Source organism: Pteropus medius, unplaced genomic scaffold (genome assembly GCF_902729225.1).
Source record: "Pteropus medius unplaced genomic scaffold, Ma_sr-lr_union100, whole genome shotgun sequence".
NCBI lineage: Eukaryota > Metazoa > Chordata > Mammalia > Chiroptera > Pteropodidae > Pteropus > Pteropus medius.
In genome coordinates, this window is record NW_024340696.1 from 8,184,282 (window position 1) to 8,208,771 (window position 24,490).

General features: G+C 38.2%; 1 protein-coding gene across 4 annotated transcripts in view; it reads right to left on the bottom strand.

Moving 5' to 3' along the window:
* Positions 1-24,490, bottom strand: part of MPPED2 (metallophosphoesterase domain containing 2) — a 158,117-nt gene that overhangs the window by 98,559 nt on the left and 35,068 nt on the right. For all 4 annotated transcript variants that reach the window (XM_039866298.1, XM_039866320.1, XM_039866307.1 and 1 more), the window contains exon 3: positions 12,873-13,054. In XM_039866298.1, coding sequence (XP_039722232.1) covers positions 12,873-13,054 — 182 coding nt within the window. The remainder of the gene's footprint in view (positions 1-12,872; positions 13,055-24,490) is intronic.

Genomic DNA, 24,490 nt, shown 5'->3' on the forward strand with positions numbered 1-24,490 from the left:
AGAAAGTGAGAAACAGTATTTTAGTTTGATTTGGTTTGATTTTTAAAATCGTTTGCAATAAATGATTGGACCCTGAAGAAAAAAAAAATTGTTATAAAAGACATTATTAGGACACTTTGCAAAAACTGAAAAACAGTCTGTAGATTAAATAATAGGATTGTATCAATTTATATTTGATTTTGAAAACCACAGTAGACTAATATAAATGAATATCCAAGTCCTTAGGAAAGACGTTGAAATAAAGGGGTATAATGTCTATAGCTTCCTCTCAAATGCTTCAGAAAAAAATATATATATATAATTTTACTTGCATCACATATATATATGGGGAGAGAGAGAATGATAAAGCAAATGTAGCAAAACTTTAACAACTGGGGAATCGGGTTGTACAGTATATAGGAGTTCATTGTATTCTTCTTGTAACTTTTCTTAAACTTGAAATTAGATTCAAAGTACGTATGAAAATGTAAATTGAAAAACAGGATTACGTGGACAGTGCTATAATGATGTCCTCTTCTCTTTCATCCTCCTTGCACTATTCCAAGTGAGCATATGTAGGGTGACTAATGATTTGCTACGTATCTCTGATGAGTACTATATTATTTGCATCATAATATTTTCGTTTCTTCCCCCTGCACATAATGCCACGTTGACAGCAAGGTCAGTTAAGTTACTATAAGGGATTTTTAATGAAAACAATTATAAATTTAAAATAACTGTGTTTAAAGCATTTAACAGTCACTAGGGTCAAGTGATTACAGCAGTTACAAGACCCGTGGGACGTGTTCGCACCAAAACAAAGTGAATAAATTACCTCAGCTGGCGCATGTAATCACTAAGTGACCACAGGGGTCAGGCAGAGTGGAACCCTGAAGACTTTCACGCAAAACCAATAATGAAAATTTATCAGTCAAAAGGTGGGGGGAAGGGGGGACATCAAGAATTAGTGAGTTGAATCATAGACTGGAAGCGGAACTGACTCTCTGTGCAACTTGAATGGCAGGGAAAATGACATTCAAAAACCCAGGGGACAGCTGGAAAAAAATTCCAGGAAACAATATGCAGGCAGGCTAGGAGGATATGGAAGTGATCTCTGCAGTATCGGCAAGTTAAAAGCCAAACCAAGGGCTACTTTGTCCATATCCAGAAGCTTGTGGCAGTCTGGAAAGCCATTCAGAGGTCTAGGATGAAAGACAGGGAGGTGTATGCTGTTAACGATAAAATGACCACTTCTAACATTTATGTGGCACTTGACATCTTCTGAGGATGCTCCCCAAACTTCACCCTCACAGCTCTGTGACTATTCCTCCTTGCTGTACAGAAGAGGTGCCTGAAGATCAGAGAAGCAACACATTTTGTTCATGGAAGTACAACCAAAAAGTGAAGAAAGCCAAACATTTACTAAAGAGTCTCTATCTGCTAAACACTGCTGGGAATGTCATCTCAGGAGACTCATAATTAAAAGAAGAGACCAGAAGCCTTCAAGGTAATGTTTGCTAATGGTCTGAAATCAGTATGGAGGGGAGAAAGGGATGATGACCAATTACGGAGGCAGAGCCAGTTATCTAACAGAGGCAATCTTTGAATTAGGCCTTAAAGAATGAATAAGAGTTCACAGAAGAAAGAGAACAAGACTGGCAGGTAGACAGTGGGACCAGCAGGAGCAAATATTCAGTTACTCAGCAAATGTACTGAATGTTTTCCACACACACACTGCTGCGCTTGTGACCCCATCAATGATGGAGAGAGAGACACATCCCTGTTCTCATGGAGCTTGTTTTTGTTCATCTATCCATTCCCTCAATGCACGTTTCGAGCAGCGTCAGGCACTGTTGCAGGTATAGAGGATACAGTGCTAAGCAGCATAAGCCCAGATCCTTACGAAGCTTGCGTTCAGTGGAGGAAGACTGACGATAAAGAAGAAGACACAGAAATAGAAAAAGTAAGATCTCGCCAAGGAGACGGCGTTTGAGCAGAGATCTATAGCCTGAAGAAATGGATAAGTACAAAGGTTCAAGCTAAGAATAACTTTGGATCAGATGTTGCTGTGCTTGAAGGAGAAGGAGCAAGGGAGAAAATAATAAGACATAAACCCAAAGATCTAAGGAGACGGTGGAGAGAAGCGCAGTGGGGAGTGAAGCTGGAGAGATTGGACTAGGTCATGAAGAGCTTTGAATGCCACAGTAGACCTCATTCCATCAGTAAACGGTGCCTAAAAGGCATTCCACAAAATCTCAGTCTGATGGGACGTCCCATGGAAAAAGAGTCCTGGGTCTACATTTCTCCATCTGTAAAAATGGTGATAACTGCATCAAACAACCAGAAGGTTGTGAAGATTAAACGAGTTAATTCTCGTAAAGAGTCAGGCAATAGTGAGTACTCAGAATTGTTAGTTTTTATTAAATGACTCCAGGAAAGATGAATGGCAGGCTGGTCTTGCCAGTTTCTTTAGGCGTAACCGAGACCCAAAAGACACTCAAGAAGTAAAGTTGACAAAACACAATCCTAGACAGAGGAGGGTTAGGAGCCTGGGTTAATGATCACGTGAATCAGAAGATGGACTGAAGAAAATGAGCCGTATTTAGAGGAGATATTAACTCAGTTTGAGATAAACTGGTTTTAAGGTATCCGTGTACCTTCCACCATCTACGGCAAAAGATCTAGTCTCCAGTTGGATGCAAATATCCCAAAAAAGAGAGAGATTGAGATAAAAATCAGTATTCCATTCCATAAATCAAACCTCAAAAAATGAAAATAATCTCTGAGGTTTTGATATGCTGAATTAGCATAGGATGAGAAATGGCAATACACCCAAGCAGAAGACAAAGCCGCTAGTCCTGGGCCCTCCACTAACAAATCTGTGTGCAGTTGGCTAAGACATTGAAACTCTCTGAGTTCTCATTGCCTAATTTATAAAATGGAAGAGATAATACTGACAATCAGAGGCTGGATGCTAAGTGCAGTGATACTGCTCTCATTCCCTTCTGGATTCTTGGTGCCTTCCACAAGCAAGACCTGGCCCTCAGAAGACACTTAGATCATATGCAAATAATCTTTTCAGGACACAGTCCCTTTATGCTCTAGTATACAAGGATTCTGCTCCATGATTTAGGATTACATAGTTTGGGGGCTTCAATTTTCCCTCTTGGACCAGATGGCTTGGAAACTTGGCGATTCTGCCATTTCCAAAGAACTCTGTTTTTATTTTATTTATTAATTATAATAGTGATATAATTTTTATACAGTAAAACACAAAAAGATTCACACTTTTCAGAAAATTGTTTACCTGGCTTTCTCTGTTAAGCTGATGAAGTAACAGTTATATATATGTCTTGCCTATGTCTATTTCTCTTTAGGAGATGGGGTATTTCAGCAAAGGAGAAAAGGAGGAAGCTTGAGAATTGACGGTTGGAAGATTGCAGACAATGTCCAGTGATTTTAGCTCTTGTTCCAGCTTTTGCACTGGCTCACAATATGGACCCCCGTCTGTCCTTCCACCTTTCCGGATCCCTATCCATCCATCAGCAAGACAGAGATAATACTGTCTGCCCATATCAACTTCCCTGCACTGTTAGAAACATTAATGGACTAATATACTCAAAGGTACTTTGAGTCCTTTGAAGGAAAGATGTCATATAAATTAGAAACATTATAATTAATGTAATTTAAGAAAATGGCTAGTCATAACAAAGAGGATTAGGTTCACATGGATCACAAACGATCTAGTCATCATGTCCTCAGGTCACTAATGATCCTTTCTAATGGAACAAAATCCAATCTTACTTTTTTGAGTATATTCAGCTATTCTGTATTTGTTTTTTTTTTCCCCCAAGTATTTTACTTAATTCTATATCAAAATTGAACTATATTTTAAAGTTAATTTTTCCTTGCTGGGAAAAAGTATTTATATATGAATTAGACCAAAAGTAATTCACTTTAGGGTAAAAAGTTCTTCAATGTCGAGAAGGACAAGTAGATAATAAACATGAATCTAACTTTTATTTTTATTAAGCAAATACTCATACTATTACAGACAAAAAAACAGATGTTTGTATCCAAATGACTGGATATATAGGCAACTCATAGACATTTTTTAAAATTCTAGAATCACATACTAAGACAAAAACACCCTAAGTAATTGCTTGAAATTGAAAGAGAAACTATTAAATAAATTATAACTCTAGGATGGTAATTGGGAAAATCAAATTACGAATCAAAAACTGAAAAGTACAGCATGTCAGATATTGTTTTTGTGAGCAAGCTAAAGATTAAGAAATCTCTTTGATATTAAACTCCAGACAATTAGAATCAGGGAATTCTAGGCTCTGAGGAACTCTCTGCACATTCTCCTCTGTAAGCCATGGGAAAAGCCATCTTGTTCGCCCTTCTTAAAGCTTCGTACCTTTGCCTCTTTATTAGATATGACTATTAAGTAGTCATAAAGTTGTATCACTGTCAGCACTCCAGTGAGTTTCCCCTGCTCAAATCGTTTCTGAAGCTTTTCTCTGGGAAATGTTAGACACCTGACAAGAGAAGTAGTTTCTATTTTGTCACATCATGTTTTCTATTCACAATGGTATATCCCCACCGGCCTACTTCACAAGTTCCAGCTCCTAATCATTTTGTACTATTTCAAAAAATCAGAAGCCTTCAATGTGCAAACCATATCTGGAAAAATTTTATGTGTCAGAATTTAAAAAATAACTTGAAATCTGACGAAAGCCTGGTATGCTGGTTTGTAAGACAGGAGCTAGTGTGCAGAGATCGGTTTCCAGAGCAGGGGTGGTGACGGTGTAAGGAAGAATGAGTGAGTCAGATTAAAGATTGGGGACAGGAAGGAGATAATAAGAGACTGAAGAGAGGGATAGGGAAAAAGGGTGCCTGGGCCTCCTCAGGTATATGGTTCAGAAGTTAATTAGAACCCAAAGAGACGTCAATGTGCATTCGGTCTGGGAAGCGTGGAAGGGAGACAGTGCCAGGTTGCTGGTGCCAGGCAGGGCCATGGTGCTCAGCCTTTAGTCTGTTGCACAGGCAGAGTGGGCTACGGGCCATCAGGTCACTGTGGCACAAAGGACCATAAGGCCACTTTCCCTAAGTTCTGCCTGCCTAGGGAGTAAGAAAAACTCGCCAACAGGGCAGGAAGGAGTAGTCATGTACTGGAATGCTTGGATAATATAATTTAGCAGCAAGTAACATTTACTGACCATTCATTGCCTGTACATACTGGATATCTGTTATCTTGTGTAACTTCACAAAAATCCTGTAGGTTAAATATGTTAAGCATCAATAATTCTCCTTTTACAGATGAATAAGTTGAATATCACGGAATGAACAAAGTCGAACCCAGAATTTAAATTAAAAAGCCAGCGCTTATGCTCTTAATCTTATAATATAATGTCCTTTTATTCAATACACACACGTGCACTCACACATGACACAATAGGAAACACACCCACTGTTAATAGTAGTTATCAATGAACTGTAGGACATACTGGTGACCTTGGTGTTTTTCTGTACAATTATTTTTGTTTTTTCACAAAGAATACGTAAGCTTCATAATTAGAAAAAGGTTTTAGTTGTAGTTATTTTTAAAGAGCCCTTGAAGGATGAAGATTTTTGGCTACGAGGATATTTAAATATATATGTGACACTCTCTCTTAAATACTACTGAGATTACTACATATAAATTACAATCTTTATAGAGAGAAATTTGACAATACATAATAAAACTTTTTTAAAGACATATGTATTATTTGGAGCAACAAGTATAATTCTCGGAAGATGACCTATGAATATAATTAAAAATGTTTGCCAAGAGAGAGAAAGAAGGACATTTATCACACCTGTGCAGATAATAATAAAAGAATGAAAACACCTCAAGCGTCCAGTAATAAAGATGGCTAAATAAATTTGTGCACTCATACAACAGAATACAACGCTGACACAGAGTATGATGTGCTAAATCTTTTGAAGTTACAGGATAATATGCATAGATTAATTTTAAAAAATAGTAATTAAGCAAAGTCCTTAAAGCATGAAGATTGCTGCTATTGAGAATATTAAAAATAAAAATAGAAAGTAGAAAAATTTCTCAAATTATACACCAAGTAGCAATTATTCTGAAAATAGGATTATGATGAATGCATATTTTCTACTTTGCACATGTCAAATAGTGGAATTTTTATAATGTCTGCATATATTATTTATATTGAAAATATTCTTTCTAGGAAAAAAGTCTTTTAGCCATATTTATTGATGTAGAAAGTTGTTCACAATATATTGTTAAGATGAAAAACAGACTATAAATGTTATTACTGTGAGACCTCTATTTTGGTTAAATGCATATGTGTGTATACATACGCATCAACAGAAAACACTCTATAAAGAGTCACACTAAAATGTTAACAGTGGTTATCTCTGGCCATGGACAATTTTATTTTCTTCTTTTGCTTATCTCTATTTTCGAAGTTTCCAAGAATAAACATGTATTATATGTATTATGAAAGTAAAATAAGTAGCTCAGGCTGTGAAAGCTTTTCCTAAAGACCGGCCCCAAAACTGTGGGCCAATAGCAAGATCACTGGAAAAAACACAGTCTCCCAATATGACTATTGTGAAAGGGGCAGAAATTGATTTGTATATCTATGATCTGAGATGTTTGTTACAGTCATACTCTGTTACAACCACATCTGATACAATGCTCCTACAAATATGAATAACCCTTTTCCCGAGATTTTCTTTGGAAGCATTTCTTTCTTTCTTTCTTTTAAGCCTGGAGAAAATGAAGCTCAAAGCTATTAAATGACAACCGAGACCAAAGAAAAGCCATAATTAAAAGTTCACGGCATTGATGCTATGTTAAAAGGGATTTTGACTGACTAGATTGTTATATTAAAACTTTTTGCTGAAGGAATAGGTCACCCAAAAACACGGTCTTTCTAGTTATAATACAGGAAACAAAACAACAACAACGAATCCTTTGTAAGTATTTCTACACATATATAGAAATTAGTGGAATTTATAGAAATTAGTGGCAATAGCCAACTGGCTGTTATAAATACTTTGAGGAGAAAAGAAAAAGGAAGAGAAGACATTTTATACACTGCATAATTTTAAAGTTTGGGCCAAAAGTGCAGGCAGAAAAAAATTTTTGTATCTTATGTTCATTTATTCGTTCAGATTCAACAACCATTTGTGTGCACCAACTATGTTTCAGGCCTCTGAATTGGACGTACCAAGTGCACTCGTTGAGGACCTACTGGTGTCTAGTGGGAGAGACACAAGTGAGCAATTGTATAAGAACCATGAGAAGGGCTGTATGGACACCTGACCAACATGTTACCGGAAGCAACCAACTCTGAAAGAGCATCAGGCATAAGAGATGAATGAGTTCTCCTGAAGGAGGGGATCACTGCAAAGAAGGGGAACCAGGTTTTTTGCAAAGAGAAAGAGGCGTGAAAGGACATGTGTATTTTGGGGAATGGAAGGAATTTTGGTGTGGGTGTAACTGAAAGTTGTAAATAGCAGGTGGACGTGCAATCAAATGATAAGATTTCCTAATGCTCATCTGTGCTGCATTCGTGGATATATACGCAATATGCAATGAGAAAGCTCTCAAAATGTCCTGAAAATGAGAGGACAGTAGGGATGAAGACAAGTGAACAGTAAAGAATATCGAAGAGGCACAGGTTGGAAAAACAGACAGGCAAAGAGAAGGAAGACCACACACGGCCCAATGCCTCACGAAATGTACCTTCGGGCACAGCAGTGCTGTTAGAAAGTACTGGAGTTCAGAATTTACTGAAAAGCAATAAAAATAATCACATTTTCACTGGCAAGTAATCCATATTTGGCAAGTTTATTTTTAAGCCAAGTCTGTGATGGTGATGCATTTTTGCCAAGATAAAAAAGAAAATGTTATAATGGTCAAGTGGCTAGGACCCCTCTCCAGTTCAAGTCACCAAAGCATATTTGTGACACACTTCTAGCGTACCTGAGCTCACATGTTAATGGGACGATAGGATTTAACTATCACTTTAAAAAGTACTTCTTTGGGGAAGATTTGTCTGTGCCTCTTTCCCATATCTCTATAGTCCCTGGCAATCAGAAGCCCTGGGCTGGTTTCCGTGAAAACAGCCCCACACAGCTCCATTTGTGAGACAAGGATGGGGATGTCTGATCAGCCAGACTTGGGGAGAAGTGAAAAACTGGGATTCTGGTGGCTCCCTCAGGGTGGCAGAGACAGAAGTTTAAAGTTTCATTCCCCAATCCATGGCAGAAATTTCAGAGGGAAGGGTCCACTGGGGCAATAACAGCAGCTATTAGAATACACTGATAATTTGTAATTCAAGTGTTCACATGTGGGAGAGACTTACCCACAGAAGACAAGATTTTCCAGGCTCTCATCAGTGGGTATTCGCTTCAAGGATGGAAATAAGTGCAATGAAATGCTAACGTCACGACATAATTTAAATTATCCCTTGGTGCTTATGTGACTGGCTGTGTTTTTAGTGTTCTTTATAGATATTTACTCTCTTGTAATTCATCACCATTGGAACTGTCCACACGAAATTCACAACCTCATAATGCACTCCCATCAGCCAACTCACAGACAGAGGTTGTGCCATTAAAAAAGCTTCAATGTGACATAAACCCACCATAGACTGGAAGCACACATATATGTAAGTGTATGTGTTAAAGGAGGCAGCTATTCAAAATACCACCACCTAACGCAAGATATGGTCTCTCCAGCGGGGATCCCAGGCCCTGGACTAGGAATACAGATAGGAGAACACACTTAGGAAGTGAAGTCTGATGGACCCAAGTTCAGATTCTGAGGTCACCTCCCAGTCATGTGATCTGAGGTAAGTTAACTTCACCAAGGCTATTTCCTCCTAAGTAAAAATAAGAAGCTAATACCTACTTCACAAGTTATTGTGAGAACTCCATGAAATGATATCTGTAATTGGGGGGTGTGGGGAGGAAGTAGAGTGTCTAGATCCTACCACCTATAGAAAAAACATGTCAGTTCAACGCCCCTTCATCCAAGTTCCAGTGCAACTTGGCCATTCATTATCTGAGTGGCCCTGAGTAATTCGTTTAATCTCTCCAGCCTCAGCTTCCCCTTCTAACAAATTCAGAGGTGGGACCTCCAAAGCCTCTTACCATCCTAACCAACATTATGTATGATTATTATAATTATTTAGAGGGAGCCTTGTTCTCAGTCTCTATTCTTGCATCTTTTGATGCTCTCTCTTACACTCTAAATCTCTCTTTAAATCTACAGTTCCATAACTTTCTAGTTCCTGCCTTTTGGATTCTATGACGCTAGCTCTGTCATCTCCCTCCACACTATTTGTCGACAGTCATCTAGGCCAGGGACTGTGTTAAGAATGATACAAGCTTTATCACAGAGTATATCCTCACAATAATCGTGGAATATATTATTTTTTTTACTACTACTACTACTACTACTACTACTACTACTACTACTAATACTACGCCCATTTTGCAAATGAAGAAATCAAGGCTCAAGATATTAAACAATTTATCAAAATATGAAATTTAAAGTTGCTCTTCTCAGCTGCTCCTAACTGTTACATTCTACACTATCTTTCTATCCTCTGACTGTATCTAGTTGAAGTTCTCTCTTCTTATGACTCTGTGCAGTACAAGCTTATCTCATAAATTACTTTGTATTAATAACTTTATGTGCTATACCTGCCAGGTGACATATGTCCAAAGTAACCGGGACCTATCATCTCTGAACCAACAGGGAACTCATGATGGGATTCTCAGGCCTTGCAGCTGGAAGGTCAGGGTGAGATTCAAGGCAGGCAGGGCTTAAATATATCTTTTGAGTAACAGCACATGGTCAGATAGCTACTTAACTTCCACATGAAATTGCCAGAAGCCAGTTCAAGCCTAAACTATGGGAGCTTCCCAGTTGCCATAAGCCCACTCATAATATCACAGAATAGTGAGGGAAAAGCACTCACACTTTGGGGTAATACAATCCCAGGTTTACCAATCAAGTGCACTTGGGTGGATTAGCCTTTCTGAGCTCCCTGTCCACTAAATGAGCTTGGGTAAGGTAACCCAATTGAGCTTCAGGTGCCTCATCCATAAAATGCTGATAATATGAGCAACCTTAGAGGGATACCCTAGGGACCCTGCTGGGAGAGTCAAGGAGCTTGGGAGGATGATTTAAGCTGTTTGAAATCAGGGCGGTCTAGACTAGGGTAGAAAGAAGGAAATCAGAAGATCATTGAACTCTAAGCGCCTGCCAAACTCACGCAAGTGGGAAGTGGATGCTCTGTGATGGCAAGAGCCCCAGACTAATCTGACCCTTGACTCCACTCCGCTCTGCGAGGCAGCTGTTGTTGGAAGCACTTTTTTCAGGTGAGAGGTTCCCCAGTGATCCAAGAGTGTAATCATATACCATCTCTCACCCTCTGAGCACCATGAGGCTGCGGGGTAACTGAGCTATTCTGAGCCTTCCCCTATGGGATCCCAATTTCCCTATCCATATTCCATGGGCTCTCTTCTGAGCCCCCTGCTCAGAATTCTTCCTCCTACCTCAGAATATCAGAAGGGAAATAGAAATAGAAGAAACTGACTACGTGCCTGGCACTTAGCATTTTATTTCCTTATCATTGTATTGCCTTAGTTACGGCACATTTCCATTTATGGAGTAATTCCTTTCATAAAATCTCCCAGTGTTTACCTCTAACCTACTAAATAATTCCTCTGACCTCTTCCTGTTTTTACTCTTTAAATATCTGTTGATGGTTCATTCACCACATTCCCCATTCAGTTATTAATGGCCCACAAAAACTTACTAGCAGCAATCATTTACTGATTAATCTGCACAACGATCCAGAAAGACAGGTAGTATTAATCCTCAGTTCTGCAAAGGGAAACCAAGGGGAAAAAAGAGGTTAACTTAGCTGCCCAAGGTCAGCAGCTAAACAAGATTATAACCAGGATCTATTCTGTCTTGTATTTCTGTGAACACTTCCCACAGTGTTATTCCCTTTACAAATCAACATTATCAATGCTAGATGATTTTTGTGTTGCGATTCAGTTGTTACAAAACTTTGAAGTGCCAAAATTCAACCCAAAATAATTTTGCCTGCTAATAGTTCATAAATAAAAGTGGCTAAAATGAAGAGATAATAGTACTTAAAAGTTAATTTTAGAGTCAAGATTAGTGAAAAAATGTGGATTATAGACCTAGCTCTGCCATAAGGAGATGCTGAGAAAATCACTTAACTTTCCTGCATCTCTGAGTCATCTGTGAAAATGAGATTATGCTGAATGATACTTAACATATCTTGCTGTTTTGAATGAGATGACTGAATACCTACTAAAACAGCGCAAAATATAAAGCTCCAATATCCATGCTGCCAAGATCGTGGTAAAATCCGTATATTCATTCACTGTAAATGAAGTACAGAGCTACAACCCCCTTGGAAAGAAAGATGCCAGCAGATAAGAAGAATCATAAAGAATTTCATATCCTTTGACTTAGTCATTTAATTCACAATATATTTTACCCTATGAAAGCAAAAAGACATATACAAACAAAAATGCACATTTCAGTGCTAGCCATCAGAGGAAAAATGACCAATTTAAATGTTCATTTTAGAGGGACATCTTATTAAGTAAAAGCATAGAACAATATGAATGTCATGTTGCTATTAAAAAGGATAAATATAAAAATTATGCAAAATCATTTAAAATCTTACCAATATTATTAAATGAAAATAACCAAAAGTAAAAGAGTAGATATGTACTCTGATGTCAACTATATAAAATGTGGATGGATGTGCAAGCTCACAGGAAAACTCAAAATAGTTATGTAATTAGTTAGGCTTACTGATTTTTTAAAAAATCATGTTTTTAGTGAATATTATTTTTCCATTAACACCTCCATTTGATCAATTATTTAAAAATTTCTTGAATGCTGATTTAAAGTTTCTGCCTAAATTGCCTGAGTAGTTTTTATTGGCTGACATATTACTCAGGACATCATTCTTCTGGAGTGATTTCTGCTCTCTGCTACACAATTCTTTAGTATCTTTAGAGATTCCAAAATCTCAAAAACTTTGCACTTCTTTTCCTCACCTAAGAGGGTTCTTAAAAAGATCTGTCGTCTAACCTAGCTATGAGCAACTCCATGATTGCCTTCTAATGCTAATGTTTGGCAAAGTCTGACCCAGGAGTGAAGATTTTTCGGATAACCCCGACCTACTGGTGTCTCTACAGTAATCACAGAATTGCCATGATACTTTTCATGGTGTACAGGGTGATTTCAAATTCCAAGTTTTAAGAGCTTTACAAAAGGATAGCTTATATTTTCAGGGGTCTTAGGACACTCTTCCTTCTGGTTTCCTTAGAAAAGCTGCTCTCAAGCTGCACTATGCTAGGACCTGCCCTTCACAGTAGGACTTTTACATGCTCTTCATTTCTTAGAAATGTTCTCTTACTAGTAGGTCATTTGTACATCTTTGCTCATAATATCTGGGAAAGACTGCAGAGCCAATGAATTAAAAATATGATTCTAGGTCTCATGTGTGGCAACGAATGCCCTCATTAAAGCAGAATGAGTGAGATGAGATGAGTTTCAAAGCTTTCCATCCCTTTGCCCCAGAGCCACCGAGGCCAGGCAGTGAGAGGATGCACAGTAAAATTAAATATCTAAAAATTCATCTTTAATTAACAGAATTGGATTAAAGCTAGACACCACCGCATATCATACGAGAAATGGCTGAGCTGGCTTCCAAGTGCTCTAATTCAATTAGGACGCAGTGAGTGACACTCGGACGGGAAAGGTTAATTGGGGGCGCCAGAACGCAATCATTCCTTACCTAACCAGTCATTAAACTTCTTAACCTCTGAGGGCAGTCCCAGCTCGGTGAAATCGCCTGTGTGGAGAAGGATGTCCCCATAAGGCATCTGGATACCATCTGTTCTGGAGTGTGTGTCTGAGATGCAGACAAACCGCGTGTGGCCCGCTGGTTTTGGAGTGTCATATGGGATGGGGTCGACCCTAAAGTAGACATAACAGATCCCATAACAGTTAAATATATTAGAACCCTCGTAATTGTCGTTGCACATACATATCGATTGTTATCCATGAATGCTCCCAGACAAACTGATGCAAAGGCAGAAGGGACACTTTTGGGTACAGAGGAGACTGCATTACCCATCTATAACCCCAGTGGGCAAATTCAAAAGCCTTACTTACCTGGTACGAAAATTAAAAAGAATATTGTACATGCAGGGTCGGAAATAACACAGGAAGCTGATGGAGTGATTAATGGTGAAGTTTAGGGATACTGAACCCCAACTGGGGAAGCAAAATTATGCTATTTTTTCTCTCATCATGCTCCAATTGATCCCACTACTCATTAGGAAATGAATAACTAATTTATTCCTTCTTAAACATGCATAAGTTAAGCAATGAACTAATTTACAGAGAACACTGCACATGATTTGCCAACTGAGATGTAGAGAGACGTAGATAGTACTAATATTTAATATCCTTTCCAGATCCATTCAGCACCCGTATCTTCTTGGTTTTGCTGAGAGTTTCAAATTGTAAGAAGGAAAGGTGATGCCAAAATAACGGAGCTTTTAAAAAAATCACTGGGTGTTAACAAAAAAAAAAACTTTGTCAAGCTCCTTCTTTACCTCAATGAATTATCTGCAGTCCCAGTACACCTTAGGTTACTTGGAATGCCTGGGGCAAACATTCTATTCAGTACAAACAGTAAGCCTTTTAATGGGTGTCTATACATCTACATATGCATTAATATATGTATAGTTTTAGAGACCTAAGCACTGTGAAATTACACCAGGGCATAAGTATCAAAAGGCAAAATGATCAACCCTAAGCAAAGAAAATGAAACAGAACATTCTCATTTAATTGAGTGTAACAAAGTGTGCTAAATAAACTTGGTAAAGAAATGCAAATCTGACTCTTCAAGCATACAGTTTTAATTATTTAAGGGGTTGGTAGCATAGTTAAGGATGCTTTAACTATATTAACTCTATACTGACAGCTTCCTCTAATTTCTCTGTAGAAATGCATTTATTTTAGATTACGGGTGAAAAGGAGCAGTTATAAATGCAAAGAGAAGGTCACAAGAAAAGCAAACATGTAATGTGGAGATTACAGTGTAGAACATTTAACAAGGAACAATATTTCATATCATAGTTCCACCTTTGACAGTTATGCAACAGAGAACACACCGAAAGCTCGACACAAGATTCTCTATATATCTTGTCTCTATAGGCTTTGCTTAATTTTTCTTTCCTTTTCACACTTTTTTAAAAGAAACAATCTATTTTAACAATGGCAACTGTTGTGAGGAAAATTAATACATCAGTATATAACCTGGCTAATCTTGCATTTCTTTCCTGGTTAATCTTTCAATTTTATTTTTATCTTTTACAGAGAAGAAGGAAAGTAAGGAAGAAGAAAGAAGAGCTAAAAGAGAGAAAAGAGGACGGAGGAATGAACTGGTTAACACAGTGGGTCTAACTGGAAACCCAAAAGGAAAGTTTACCTTCTGCAAAAAGTTAATGGATTTTTCCTGTAAAGGTTAGTAATTAATAGTGCTGTTACCATGGAGAAAATTCACTAATCCACTGAGATTTCATGAGTAACCTGGAAACCCTCCTGATTATATCCAATGTTGATTTATTTTTTAATATGTGAAAAAGTTTAGTATCTTCCTTTCCATTTCTGAGACTCTATTACAATCAGTCTAAGTGGTTCTAATCTTATCAATTTCTCTTGTCTTTTAAAAGTAGTTTTCCCAGAGGAAGAATGCTCATCCCCTCTGCAGCAGACTGCGTCATCCACTGAGAGTGATAATATTCTATTCCTAAAGTTAAAATGCTCTCTAGAATGGGACTATGCAAATTTATACTTGGTCTACCAACATCTGAATGAAAATTAAATAAATTAACCACTGAAATTTAAATATGTGAATAAATTCAGTATTATCTATATGTGTATATACACATACCTTTATTTTCCAGTTCTCATCCTAATAATCATGTATAGACACAGCCATTTCTTCCTTTCTGTAACTGAGCTAAGCTACTACATGAAAATCTTTTAGGAGTCCATCCAAATTTATCAGAGGGATGTCATAGTCATAAGTTTGAATTTATGAAACATAAAGCAGCACAGATATAAACCCCTATTCAATGAATCTACTCAACTTAAGTAAATCATCACATGGTACATAATTTATTTCCCCTCTTGGCTCCATACTGGGCAATAACTTTCTAAGACTATTGGAATGCCAGTCAGCTTTTGAATGGCTGCAATTTCCTTCCCTATTCTACCACCTCTTCCAGAAAAAAACATTTAAATATCCAACAGAGTTAATGTGATATAAAGGCCACGAAATAGAAAAACAGAGGGGACCGGAAGTAAGAAGAAAATGTGTCTGTTTAGCTTTGAGCTAAAATAAAATGATTCAGAAATACACAGAAACAATGGCAGAGAAGGCTCACGCAATAACACCACCAACTTGATGTCATCAAAGAGAAACAATTCGTAGGCATTTGGCAGAGATATGGAGGACTGATTCAAGGTAGAGGACTGGGGAAGAGGGAAACGCAAATGCAGAAATTACATACATCGCCTGACCCACAGACACTGGTGTCCTTTGTTATCCACAGGACTAAGCACAAGAAGATATGACTGAGCAACAAGTCAGAGCCATGCTGCAGGGTAACATGACAAATAACATCTGGGGGTCACAGGAAGAAGACATTTCCACCCAAAGGCATTCAGAGTTGAAAATAAGACATCTAGTAGAATAGGCAAGTTGCAGTGGATATAATCAAAGTTAATACAACTCTAGGGGAACCACTATTCCCAAACTGGGCATTTGGTGAACACTTTGCAAAGTCAAAACAAACATTTTCACTATAAAAGCATATTTAAGGGAGACCCTGACAACAACTGGAAGATCTCCCTCTTCACATGGTATGAAGACCCTCACGCTCCATTTTCCCTCTTAGTTAACAAATTTAATGCTCATCCTTGATGCTGCTGACTTCTCAAATGACCTAACATTCCCCCCAAGGCATCATGTTAAATTTCCTAGCAAGTGAGTCTCTTACCAAAGCAATCTAACCCCCAGAGCCAGATTCAAATATCAGAGCAAGATTTGCACGTACATCGGAGTACACCCAGGGGAAAACAAGATGACATGGGAAGATGAGAGGAAGACACAGCAACATAAAATCCCAGAGCTGGACGAAACCTTAGGGGGCATCGAGTTCACTGCTTTATATAAAGCTTGAATCCCCTCTACCCATTTCCTGTCTACCAGACATAAATTTTCTTTCCAAGGTTTCCAGAGAAAGGGAGCTTTTGAGTCCCCTCGCTTCCACATTTGGGCAGCCCATTTGGGTTTTTCATAGCTCTACTTGCTGGAAACTTTCTGATCCAGAGTCTGCACCTCTGAGAAAGCTGAGCATGGGCCAAAGAGAGTTGGCCTAGAGCCTGAAGACTGAGTAACAATTTTGGCTGAGTTATTCACTTCGGACGAGTTATTCATTCGTATGGTCTTCATTTTTTTTTTTCTCATTTGTAAAATGGGAATAATAACGCCTAATCTGCTAAGTTGTTATGAGGATATAAATTGTCAAGTATTGGGTCTGACACATGGCACATGCTCAGAAAGTAGAGATGCAGAATGACATAAGGGTAAAGCATGTTTAGCTATACAGCCAGACTCTCTGGTCCTGAATCTCACACCATATTTATTAACAGTGTGACACCCAGCAAGGTACTTAACTTCTATGCCTTGGTTTCCTCACCTGTCGAATGGATATAAAAAATAGTACCTAACTCATAGGATTGTTGTGAAGATGAAAAGGAATAATGTGCTCAAAGCATGTACCACAGTAGACACTTGACAAGTGTTTTTTTTTTTTCACAAATTAGTAGTATTTTTACTACTATTAGTAGCAGTAGTATTAGTAGTGGTATCCTTTAAGTTCTCTAACCTTCATCTGTCCTTCTGTTACAAGGACATTAATTATAACTACCACACAGGGATGTTATGAGAATTCAAAGAGATTATAGACACAATACCTGGCACAGAACTGGGCACAGAGAGCACTGTCAATAAATACATTTCCTTCCTTCCTGTGATGACCTTTGTAATCCCAATTCTGTAATCCAAAAGTGAAAAGAATAAGAATCCAGTCTCTTTTCCATTGGACAGCTCTTCAAATATTGGAGGACATATATTATAAGCCCCTATAATCTTCTCTTTTCAAATTGAGGAACCATAGCTTCTTCAGTCTTCATTGTGTAATAGGGTTTCTAGTGCCCTCAGAATCCTGGTGATCTCCTAGGTACAATCCGGCTGCTGTGATCCCCTCCACTTGCAGTGTCAGAGTTTATGGGCCATGTGAATTCATGGACCAGTCAGTTGTGAAAGACAAACGCCAGCACAGGCGGCAGAAAGCCGATGGTGCGGGACACCAGAGAGCCGACGGTGCGGGACACCCAGGCTGACGTGCCTCGACGCCTGCACTTTCATCATAAACCATTTTCTGACTAGATCTCCAGGTTTTGTGCCAAGTCTCAAATCTTGTTCTTGAAACTTGATTCTCAAATGTTTACATATCTCGTTGCATATTCAAACAAGTAAACCATTCCTATTTATTCAATCTTGGCACATTAGTGTTCTTTGCCCATAAAAAAAAATTATAATATTATTACTTCCACTATGGAATCCTCTTCTGGCCATATGTGTGATTTTTTACAATAACAAATTCATACAGCATTGCAAGTTCCATTGATAGATCTTCAGAAAAGCTGTTCTCATGTGGTTTCTTATGACATGGATTTCTTTTTTAGGCCACATGTGCAGTAAAAGCCTTATGTGCATAATTAACCTATAATTCAGTGTCAGAATAGAGTATAACCCTTACAAAGTATTTTAATGAGATCTGAATGTATTTACCATCCACTTTCCACTTGAAAATAGTGACGTTATGATTATGCATTCCACTGACTCTATCTCTAAAAAGTTTTTCAGTGTGACATTAAAGCTTTCACTTTACCCAGAAAATCTGGATGGCATAAAAGCTAATATAACTGTCTGTGATGTTACACCATCCCCCTAGAGGTACTACTTGATGAAGATACGCATGACCCACCAGCAGAACAATGAATAAATACCAGGCTTAAATTAGTAGAATCACAGAATTTTTATATTGAAAGGAAACTTACAGATTATCTAATCTGTGTTTCACTTCTTTGACTATCCTCTTCATGGTTTTTGCCTTACTCATGTATACTATTATTTAGTGTTTGTTGTGTCTTATCACTTTTATACAACTTTTTTTTTTAGTATTGCCCTAAAAAAAATATCATCTATAAAGTCATGGATTAGATACTCTGGTTGTATCTTCAACTACATAATAAAATAAATATATAACTATTAAAATTCTGTTTAAGGTTTGTCCACTCCAAAGAACTAGAACTCAAGATCTTCTAACTTCCAATTGACCTGTATTTCCACTCACTTAATTTTGGAAGCTAAAATTATGCCTGAATTTGGAGGGGAAAAAATGGTAAAAATTACAAAATGCCAGTAAATCAATAGCCTAAACTCTTGTAGCCATTAATATCTAGAGAGACTGATCAGAATTATTGGAATTTGCTGTCAAAAATACCTAAGTTTTAGTGTTTCATACATTGACCCCTCTATTCTCATATACATTGTCTAGTCAAATGGAGTCTCTTAAAACCTCAAAAAACAAACAAACAAACAAAAAAACAAAAACAAAACCCTGCATATTGCAGTTCATTGAGTGAGTGGGCAACATAAAAGTTTGATTTTGAGTACTGATAAAGATAAAAAGTGTTCCTCATTCTCAAGGATGTCAAGTCACACATCCAAATTGACTGTAAACGTTTCCAAACACAGGCATCCTTAAAGAGACTACTTTAGTTGACAGAAAACCGTCATTAAAAGAGCTTTGCTTGGATAAAGAAGCTGTGGGACATATACACAATGGAATATTACTCAGCCATAAAAAGCGATGAAATACTGCCATTTACGACAACATTGATGGAACTCGAGGTAATCATGCTAAGCAAAATAAACCAGACAGAAAAAGTTGAAAATCACATGATATCACTTATATGTGGGATATAAACCTAAAAGCAAAGAATGAGAAGGACAAACAGAGACTCATGGACATGAACTATAGACTAGTGGTTACTAGTGGGGTGGGGGAGGGGGGGAGGTAACTGGGTAAACTGGGTCAAATATAGGGGTGGAGTGGGGAGAGAAGTAAAAGTGGATCAAATCTATGGTACTGAAGGAAACTGGACTTTGGGTGGTTAACACACAATAGAATATACAGATGTCAAATGATAATGTACGCCTGAAACTTACATAATTGTATTAACCAATGTTACCCCAACAGACTTAATAAAAATTAAAAAAAGAGCCCTGCTAGTGAAGCCCAGGGCTTCCTGCGCTCCTAGCACACTGCCATCCATTAGCATTGTGACTTTGCGCAAGTCCCTTCCCCTCTTCCAGCCTCCATGTCTCAAGTATTTGAAAAGAGGGGCAGGACCAAATGATCCCCAAATGATTAGCTGCATGGTTTCTAGGCCACTATCAAAGTGTACAAGATGTGAGAAACAATTCAGTCCCTTAAGCAGCTTAAAACATGTCATGTTCTTTCTCTTTGCAATTTTATTTTCTGCTTTCCAGACAATGCAAAGATAAATGCAGTCCTTATCCATCCAAATATAATCAGGATTAGTAAGACTTTATATAGAAAGACACGTGAAACTGCAAGTTAAAACTTAGAGCTTCCATGTATATCTAGAGTAAAAGAGAACAAAGCCAGAATTCCAGTTACCGCAATGAAACAAAAATTGTAAAATATGCGATTTAACTACTTACTTCAGAAATGGAGCTATTCTCGTTTTTCTAAAAGTATGAGCTGGTGAAATTCTCCTAGCTTAGCCCTCATGCCCCAGAACAGAAACAGTGCTGAAACACAGTAAGTAAGCATAACAGAACCCGATGTATAAATATATTCACATTTGTACCAAGGGCACTGCCTTCCTTTAACTGCTGAACTGCTGTATCAACACTGTTCTATCACCAACTAATTATAGCTAACAAAACCCACTGCACGGAGTGTGTCTCGTCTATTTTCCTAGTACTAAAGTACAGTGCTGACATTCAATGAATATTAAGTGGAAACAATTTAATTCTTTGAACACTGCATGTGATATGAATTCATGGTCCTTGTACTAGTCCCACTTGAGATGTTTTGGTGCCCGTCAGGCTAGCCGCTGCGTGAGCCACTGAAGCCTCTCAGATGGCATATTGTTAGGTCATAAATATCTCACTGGAGATGCACTGTCTGGGATTAAATGTTTACCACTCTTTTAACCTAACAACAAAGTTAGTTGACTTACATGGCCTTGTATTTGAGAAAAGAGGGCCTATGACACTGTACTGAGTGTCTGTTAATCCACACTGTCAGTCAATCAGTCAACAACAATTGCTTAAGCACCTACCTGTGTGCCAGGTGACATGGTAGGTTCGGGGAAGACAAAGAAGCAACAATGGTGGTTCTTTTGGGGATTCTGCAGTTGATCTGTCAATTCATTGTTCAACAAATGCTTACTGGCATGACTGGTTTCTGCTCGGTCATTTGGTCATTTCACAAGCATTTAATAAGGACCTTTTATGAACCAGAGATTGTGCTAGGTGCTAGGGAGACAGCTCTAACCAAATCGGAGATGGTCCCTGTGATGTGTAAACAGACGATTTACAAAACGACAGGCCAGGTGTTTAATCAAGGATGTGTGAGGGGCTGTGTGGTAAAGCAAAACATGTCTCTGGCATTGCTTGAGGGCTGGGAAGAACAGAGGACAATACATTGGGCACAGAACATGAAGTAGTGTGTCAACTTCAAATGCTTGGGACAAAGGCTCTTAGGCTTAGAAAGAAGAGGCATGAGAGTGGCCTGAAGCTGGAACTCGAATTAAAATTTAAACAAGCGCAGGGCTTGGAAAATCAGGCAGAAAAGAAGAGCTGTTCAGGCAACAGCGGGAGAGGTATGGAAGCCTGTAGCATATTTAGGGACCTGTAAGTAAAGAGGTGTGGCTGCAGCAGAGTCACTATGACAAAGCAGTGGAAGGTTTTAAAGGCTGGCGGGACTGGAGCCAGACCACACAGAGCCAGACTGTGGGGCCTGAACCAGCCCTGGAGGCAGTGAAAAACATCCTCCTCCCTCACCCATAGAAAGGTGCAGACGGCCACAAAGAAAGCTGGCTTTCAAGAAAACCCTTGTGGCTCCGTGCAGGATGTGAGGGTGGGTGGGGTGGGGTGGGAGGGCACTAAGAGAAAGGAAGCCGGCCAAAATCTACGCCTATGATAAAGCCAAGCCCATTCAAATGAAAATAGATAGAAAGTGAGGATATGAAGGAAAGGCAGTAGAAACCTGATGATAATTTTATAAACAAAACTATCATCATAAGCATACAATAAATAAGGATTGGAAAAGTAGTCAAAAATGAACAACAACATAGTACACTATTAAGTTTCCTGTGCAGTCCCATCTTGTCCCCATTTTCATCATTGATGTGGTGCTATGGACTGAATGTTTGTGCCCTCCCCTAAAATTCCTATGTTGAAGCCCTAACCCCCAATGTGACAGAATTTGGAAGTGGAGCCTTTGGAAGATAATTAGGTCATGAGGGTGGAGCTCTTATAAATGGGGTTAGTGGCTTTATACAAGAGAGAAAATGAAGATGATCTCTGTCTCCATAGCAGGACATAGCAGGAAGGTGGCCATCCACAAGCCAGGAAGTAGGCTCTCAAAGTGAACCAAACTGCCTGGCCCTGGATCATGGACCTCCCAGGCTCCGGAACTATAAGAAACAAATGTTTGTTGTTTAAGCCAGCCAGTCTACAGTATTTATTGTAGCAGCCCTAAGACATCTGGATATCGACACAGAATTTTTTGGCTGAAAATTATAACGGTAATGATGAGGAATGATGGCAACGATTTTCATTTAGAAGCCAGTTGCTGTGCGATTCCCATTACGGGGAGTGTTTTCATTTAGCCTTTACAGCAAATAGGCCTGTCTTGGTCCCATTTTACAATCGGGGAAACTGAGACTCAGACAGATTAAACAATGTGGCAAAGGCGCAGGGCTAGTAGGGGGTTCTGCCCCAAGCCGACTGCTCAGTGCCTGCTCTGTCTGCCATCCGCCAGCTATACGACGTCCTCTTACACAGCACAACACACCCAGATGTATGAGCAGACTCTGTCCTAATATGGGGAACACAGTGTTTTTAAGTCACTAATTACAATTAAAAATTCAAGAACAAAATGTGGATTTTTCAAACACTGGTCCACCTGAAAATATGTCTTCATCTGGCTCAAGACAGTAGAAAGAAACTTATAGGATGTCAAAAACACAAGCATTTAATTTTTTTATTCTTGAAGAAGTGTTCATCTGATTAAACAAGATTTTATTTTTGTATTCAAACTTTGTCAGAGAACAGATTCTACTGTCTTTCACTACTTTTCCAACTCATCGAAGCCAAGTTTTCTAATGTTTAATGTCCCACAAGTAGTTGCTAATGGCATTCATTGTTTAGTTAATTGTGCTTATCAAAAGTGCAGGTAACTTCATATTTGCATGGCTAATGGGCCTTCTTTAAAGTGTGTGCCATTTCGGTTGGGTTTTAATGGTCTGTAATGCTTTTTTCTGACTTTAGGTTGAGTTGATTGACTTAACTTTCAAAAAACCAGTCACATCTCAGGCAAAACGACCATTTTTTTTATATGGGGGCATCATGTAAGTACATTTCAAGACCAATGCTTACTTGTAAGTCTACTTAACATGATGCCAACATCTAATGACCTTGTAAAATTAATGCAATACAATAATTTTCAGATTCGATATATGTTACTCTGGAGACTATTTTGCGGCAATAAAGAGAATTATTTTACCCCACATCTTATCCCTTGCCGAAATGGCTAGCCCACTATTCAACCATAAAAATTACATAGTTTCTACACAATGAAAAATCCATAGAGTACTTACTATTTTTATTCCCTCTGGGAATGAAGACTTATTACCTTGGTCGAGTATTTCGCAGTTTACATTTCCCCATGATTATCACAGGGTTGGTGTACTTAAGGTACAGACCTGGTGGGTTGCTTTCCTCTGATCACTAGCTAGTATGTGGTTGAAAAGAGACTCTGCAATTCCAGTGATCTATTTACTTGGAATAATAACAAAGAGAAAATACCCTTTACCAAGTTACAGCTTTGGATTAGCACGGGCCGAACTCTGCCCAGGTTTCTCTGTTGAGTAACACTGGTAAGGTCTACCAAATAGTACGATTAGAAATTAGTTCTCCACCCCAAACTTTTCAATTAGCCAACTTAATCATTCAGTCCAGAAATCAGCAAGCTACAACCCACAGGCAAAATCAGCCCAATGCATGTTTTTAGAAAGAAAGTTTTACTAAAACACAACTATGTGCATTTGTTAAAATATTGTCTATGGTTGTTTTTGAGCTATAGCAACAGAGTTTCAGAGTCGTGACAGACTCCATGTGGACTGCAAAGCCTAAAATATTTGCTTTCTGGACCTTTACAGGAAAGTTTGTCCTCTTCTGATTTTGTCACTTAACAGAGATTTATGAAGCAAGAATATATGTTAGATACTTTATTACTAATAATCATATTTCATATTTAGCAGCATTTACTACGTGCCAGAGGTTTTTCCTGTATTATTACATTTAAGCATCTAAAGATCTCTATGATGTGTGTGTGTGTGTGTGTGTGTGTGTGTGTGTGTGTGTGTGTGTGTGTGTGTGTGTCGTGTGCATGTACATGCTTTTTTTGTCTTCTCTAAATTTTGCTCAAGGTCACCCGTAAGCTTGGGACTTTGAATCTGTAGCCTATCTAAACCATGACTTTCTGCCCTTTGCTATGCAATAGTGTTTCTCAGACGTTTGGGGAAAAACTTAAGACTTTAGAATGAGCATCCAAATAGAATGCTGAAGCCTCCAAGCATTAGCTGGTCCCACACAGATATGGACTTTAACTTATAGATAACTGAAAGCAATACAAATAATGCTTAACTATAGATTAAAATAAATTCTATCCAGTGGAGGTTCAACTGACTCCCCTTACAATTTTGCATCCATCTGCAAATTCATTTCAACATTTTTTATTCCATATAGACTTGAGTTTCTCCTAAGAACTTGTTATAACAAATGTCTTGGTTCCCTCATTAATTAATGAGTTAAATAAAATTTTTGACAAAGTGCTCATTTTAAATCTGTATGAGTCAGGATTTTAAAGAATTATTGTTAATTATTGTTATAGATGTTAACAAGATGCCATTTTTACCATCTTGAATCTCACATTTTACTTGGG